Source organism: Terrapene carolina, unplaced genomic scaffold, assembly GCF_002925995.2.
Source record: "Terrapene carolina triunguis isolate 2854851 unplaced genomic scaffold, T_m_triunguis-2.0 Scaffold10752, whole genome shotgun sequence".
Lineage (NCBI taxonomy): Eukaryota > Metazoa > Chordata > Testudines > Emydidae > Terrapene > Terrapene triunguis.
In genome coordinates this window covers 1-1527 of record NW_020675103.1, presented here as the reverse complement: position 1 = coordinate 1527, position 1527 = coordinate 1, and the positions used below count along the sequence as shown (strand labels likewise).

The 1527-nt window shown below is 71.9% G+C and overlaps 1 protein-coding gene across 1 annotated transcript; it reads right to left on the bottom strand.

Moving 5' to 3' along the window:
- Nucleotides 1-222: 222 nt before the first annotated feature.
- Nucleotides 223-1087, bottom strand: LOC113408369 (serine protease 55-like; the record flags this gene model as incomplete). Its single annotated transcript, XM_026661568.1, has 3 exons — nt 223-479; nt 721-967; nt 1033-1087. Coding segments are annotated over 3 exons (559 nt in total), but the record flags the coding sequence as incomplete, so codon positions are not given.
- Between the last annotated feature and the right edge of the window lie 440 nt (nt 1088-1527).

Genomic DNA, 1527 nt, shown 5'->3' with positions numbered 1-1527 from the left:
CCCCCCCAGCCATGGGCCCCGCCGGCCTCCCGCAGCGCCCCCGACCCCCCACTCCTACCCTGCGAGAGACGACGCTGCAGCCCCGGCCAGAGCCCCCCAGAGAGACCCCCCCAGCCATGGGCCCCACCCCCCCTGGCCTGAACCCCCCCAGCCAGACACCCCTGGAGAGACCCCCGCTCCCCTGCTCCCCCCAGCTCAGCCCCGCCCGGTGCCCCCGCTCACCGTACTCCGTGGTGCCCCACCCGGCCACGTAGCAGCTGCCCCACTGCCCGTCGTCCTCGTCGGCCGGCTCCCCGGGGAGGCAGACGAGGCCGAGGCCCCGGCCCGGGGGCAGGGGGCGGCTCAGCAGCAGCAGGGCCAGGTCCGAGTCGTAGGTGCTGCGGCTGTAGCTGGGGTGGGACAGGATCCGACGAACCCGCCGGGTGACGCCGCCCATGCCCAGGGTCACGCTGCCGGCCGCCACCGTCACGTCCTGGGGCCTGGGCACGGGCACAGGGATAGCTCCCCTCACTCCCGACCCACAGCCCCCCTGCTAGCCCAGCCCCGCCCCCCCAGCCCTGCCGGTGCCCCTCACTCCCGACCCGCAGCCCCTGCCAGCCCGGCCCTGCCCCGCCCAGCTCTGCCGACGCCCCTCATTCCTGACCCACAGCCCCTGCTGGCCCAGCCCTGCCCCCCGCAGCTCTGCCGGTGCCCCTCACTCCCGACCCGCAGCCCCCTTACCGGGTGTCGTGGAAGCAGTGGGCTGCGCTCAGCACCCACCAGGAGTGTATGACGCTCCCCCCACAGAAGTGATGCCCTTGGGTCTGGAGACTCACAACCCAGGGCCATTCCCCAGGGCGGCTTTTCTGCCCCCCGATGATGCGGGGTGCGGGGGAGGGGCTGGGGCTGTCGTATCCCGGCCGGAAGCCACAGTCTGGGGAGACAGAGACCCCGTTAGAGACATTTGCCCCCTTCTCCCTGCCAGCCCCTACTCCCCTCCCAGAGCCGGGGGAGAACCCAGGAGTCCTGGCTCCCAGCCCCCCCTGCTCTAACCCACCAGCCCCCACTCCCCTCCCAGCGCCGGGGAGAGAACCCAGGAGTCCTGGCTCCCAGCCCCCCCTGCTCTAACCCACCAGCCCCCACTGCCCTCCCAGAGCCGGGGAGAGAACCCAGGTGTCCTGGCTCCCAGCCCCCCCTGCTCTGACCCACCAGCCCCCACTCCCCACCCAGAGCCGGGGAGAGAACCCAGGAGTCCTGGCTCCCAGCCCCCCCTGCTCTGACCCACCAGCCCCCACTCCCCTCCCAGTGCCGGGGAGAGAACCCAGGCATCCGGGCTCCCAGCCCTTCACATGCCATGTCTCCACCCCCCCGTTCTCGTTCACTGGATGACATCACAGCGCCACATGTGTGACATCAGAGGCCTCCGTGACATCACACACTGTCAAAGGCTGGGAGGGGGAGGGGTTGCCCTGTCGAATCGACCGTAGGGATGGACCCGGCCTGTCACGGAGTAAGGGGGAGTCAGGGCCCCGCACCCCTCTTCCTGAG